The sequence below is a fragment of the Zea mays genome, chromosome 4 (assembly GCF_902167145.1).
Source record: "Zea mays cultivar B73 chromosome 4, Zm-B73-REFERENCE-NAM-5.0, whole genome shotgun sequence".
NCBI classification, from domain to species: domain Eukaryota; kingdom Viridiplantae; phylum Streptophyta; class Magnoliopsida; order Poales; family Poaceae; genus Zea; species Zea mays.
Genome location: NC_050099.1, coordinates 2,305,350 through 2,308,129, shown reverse-complemented (window position 1 = coordinate 2,308,129; position 2,780 = coordinate 2,305,350). Strand labels below are relative to the sequence as shown.

General features: G+C 48.3%; 1 protein-coding gene across 1 annotated transcript; it reads left to right on the top strand.

Annotated features, from left to right (window-relative positions):
• The first annotated feature begins 924 nt into the window (after positions 1 to 924).
• LOC100193382 (uncharacterized) lies at positions 925 to 2,455 on the top strand. The gene is made up of 3 exons (NM_001138511.1): positions 925 to 1,711; positions 1,795 to 1,869; positions 1,979 to 2,455. Exons 1-3 carry the CDS (start codon positions 960 to 962, stop codon positions 2,247 to 2,249), a joined length of 1,098 nt encoding a protein of 365 aa, NP_001131983.1. The 5' UTR covers positions 925 to 959; the 3' UTR covers positions 2,250 to 2,455.
• The last annotated feature ends 325 nt before the right edge of the window (positions 2,456 to 2,780 follow it).

Genomic DNA, 2,780 nt, shown 5'->3' with positions numbered 1-2,780 from the left:
GACGCACCCTCCGCGATCACGCCGCGTGCCGCCATCGGTTCTATCCGGAACCGCCACCACCGAGTTTTGAGACCCAAACTCACCAAAACCAGGCATCTGTAGCGCTGGGTGGTTTTGAGGCCCAAACCACCAAACCTGCCGTGAGCAGCGCACCTCGTGCACGTCCTCTACGATCAGACGCGTGTCCCGCCAGTCCTCGACCACGCCGGCAACACGGTCCACTCCACCACGTCCTCACATAAGTGCGTGTCCCAGGTGTGTCAGCCACTGCGGTTGGTCACCTGGCTGCTCTGATCCGTCAGTCAAGACCCAGCACTCGCCCTTCACCGCTCCCGGTCTATCAGCACGAGCCCGCATGACCTTCACCTCAGCCATCGACCACCGTTCCTGTGCTCCACACCTGCACACCACAAGTCGACCAACATGGTTGCACAAGCATAATCTCACACTCTGGTCAGTCCACTGACTACCCCAGAGTGCTACCCGTTGATAATCAGTCATCATCAATCCGAACCACAAGGGATAAATCAACCTTGTGTTTGCACATGTCTAGAGGGGATCCCTGATCAGGCGATGGCAGGCGGAAGGCCTAGAGTTTGGAAGTGACTGAGATGAGATGCATTATATTCTAGCACCATGACAGCTCCTCTATGTATATTATTCGGGAAGTGACTTTTTTTTGTCTTCTTGGTTCTTATTGAGAAACTATAATTTTATAGCTACTTGTCAATCCTCGAGTCACTCGTACTCTGATGGGCTGTGACGTAACCATCACCCGTGTTAAGCCCATCGTACCCGGCCCGGCCCAGAGAACCCACACAGACACAGCTCGATGATTCGAGTATATGAATGTCCTCCTGAGATCTCAAAGTCCTACGCTGCTATAAGCTTCCAACATCCTCCCAACCAGCCATACCTGCGGATCGAACTCTAGCCAAGCAACAGAGAGGGGGGGAGAGATGACAGGTGTGGAGCCAGCAATTATCGGTGCAATCGCTAACTTGGCGGCCCCGGTCCTGCCTATAGCCATTAAAGGGATACAAGGTGCACTGAAGAAACGGCAAGTCCGTGACAGTGATGTTGAAACCCTGAAATCCCAGCTTAGCTACATCCAGGGCATCATCCGTGATACTCGGAAGACTATCAGGAGTTCCCAAGACCCGTCCGACAGGCTTCAATCCTGGGCTGGATACCTCAGATGCTTGGCGTACGACATCGAAGACCTAATAGAAGGCCGCCGTGCCGGAACCATGACAGGTGCGAAGCTTAATGGCAAGATTACTATCATCCAGGATTTAATCAGATGTGTACAGTCCTATCCGGAGTTTATGGCGGTTCCGACGAATGAGGCTCCTAGTCAAGGCGCTGCTTCTTCCTCCACTACTTCAAGCACCCAGGGCTTTCCGCTGGCTGATCTTGTGGGCAAGAAGGAGGACCTCGATGAGCTTCTGGACCTCCTCGTCCGGAGACCCGACAATGAGCTGGACAAGGTCCTCAAGGTGATGGTGATCTCCGTCGTCGGCTTCGGTGGCATAGGGGAGACCAAGCTTTGCCACACAGTGTACACGGACGTACAGGAGAGCAGAAGGTTCTCCCTGCATGCGTATGTCAGCGCTGCTGGGAAGGACTGCAGCATCGTTCTGGAAGAGATAATCGAGCAATTTAGACTGCAAGAGGATCCACAAGATAGCAGTGGTGGATTTTTTCACAGGTGAGCCGTCATATTTTCAGCCGCATGCATATTTGTTCTAAAATCTACCTTCTGAATTTGTATTTCGAAACCGCGTTTATTAGATTCGCCGGAGCGTTTCCTGGGGCTCGTCGTACTGACCAAGTTCATGGGTTACCCGAGTATCTCCAAAGGAAAAGGTGATTTCTTTTCCACTTTTCTGTGTGCAATTTGCTGATTAATTAACTATTCCCTCTATATATATATTGACCTTTTTTTTCCTCCTTCGTTTGCTGTTTATATATATAGGTATTTTGTGGTGGTGGATGGCGTGGAGTCTGAAGAACTGGTGAGTGGCATAGCATCTGCCTTCCCGGATAATAGTATGGGCAGTAGAATTATCATGGGTATGAGGACCGCAGTGGGCAGGGATGCAGAGAGATGTGTGGGTCATCGTCACAAGATGTGGCCACTTGAAGACAAGCAGTCGGTGGTGTGCTTCCTAAATGAAGCGGAGCGGCGGCGACGACGACATGAACAAGATTTATCGGATTTTGCAGTGGATTCCAAATTTTATTGAAAAGCATGTGAGTGCGAGAGGTTGTAAGCATTGTCTTGGTCTGACTTTTCAACCGGGTGTAGCCTATGTAGACAAGCAATCAAAAGCTAAAAACACCGGTTTCGATCGTCCACTACACTGCTCAAGTTCATTCAAAAGTGCAAATGGAAGCAGTCTTGATACAGTGATGTGGTGAAAAATACAAATACATCTCGATCTTTCTGATTATCACTTATCTTGATTTTGAATCTTTAGCACGATATGAATAAATCAAGACAAGTGAATGACTCAAGGCATGAGACATAGCCACCTAGCATACGAGTAATAGCAAAAAGGATTTCAACACATCCTACACATGCTAGGTGCCAATCTTAATGGTGAACAATTTTAGATTAAGCAAGTAATAGTCAAGTTCACAATTATGAAAACAACTTAGCTCAACAATATTGTATCAATATGAGCAAAAAGAGCCTAAGTATGCTATAGCATTATCATGTACACAAAGAACATACTACTAGAAGCAGAATCACATTCATGCAGATATAATACAAA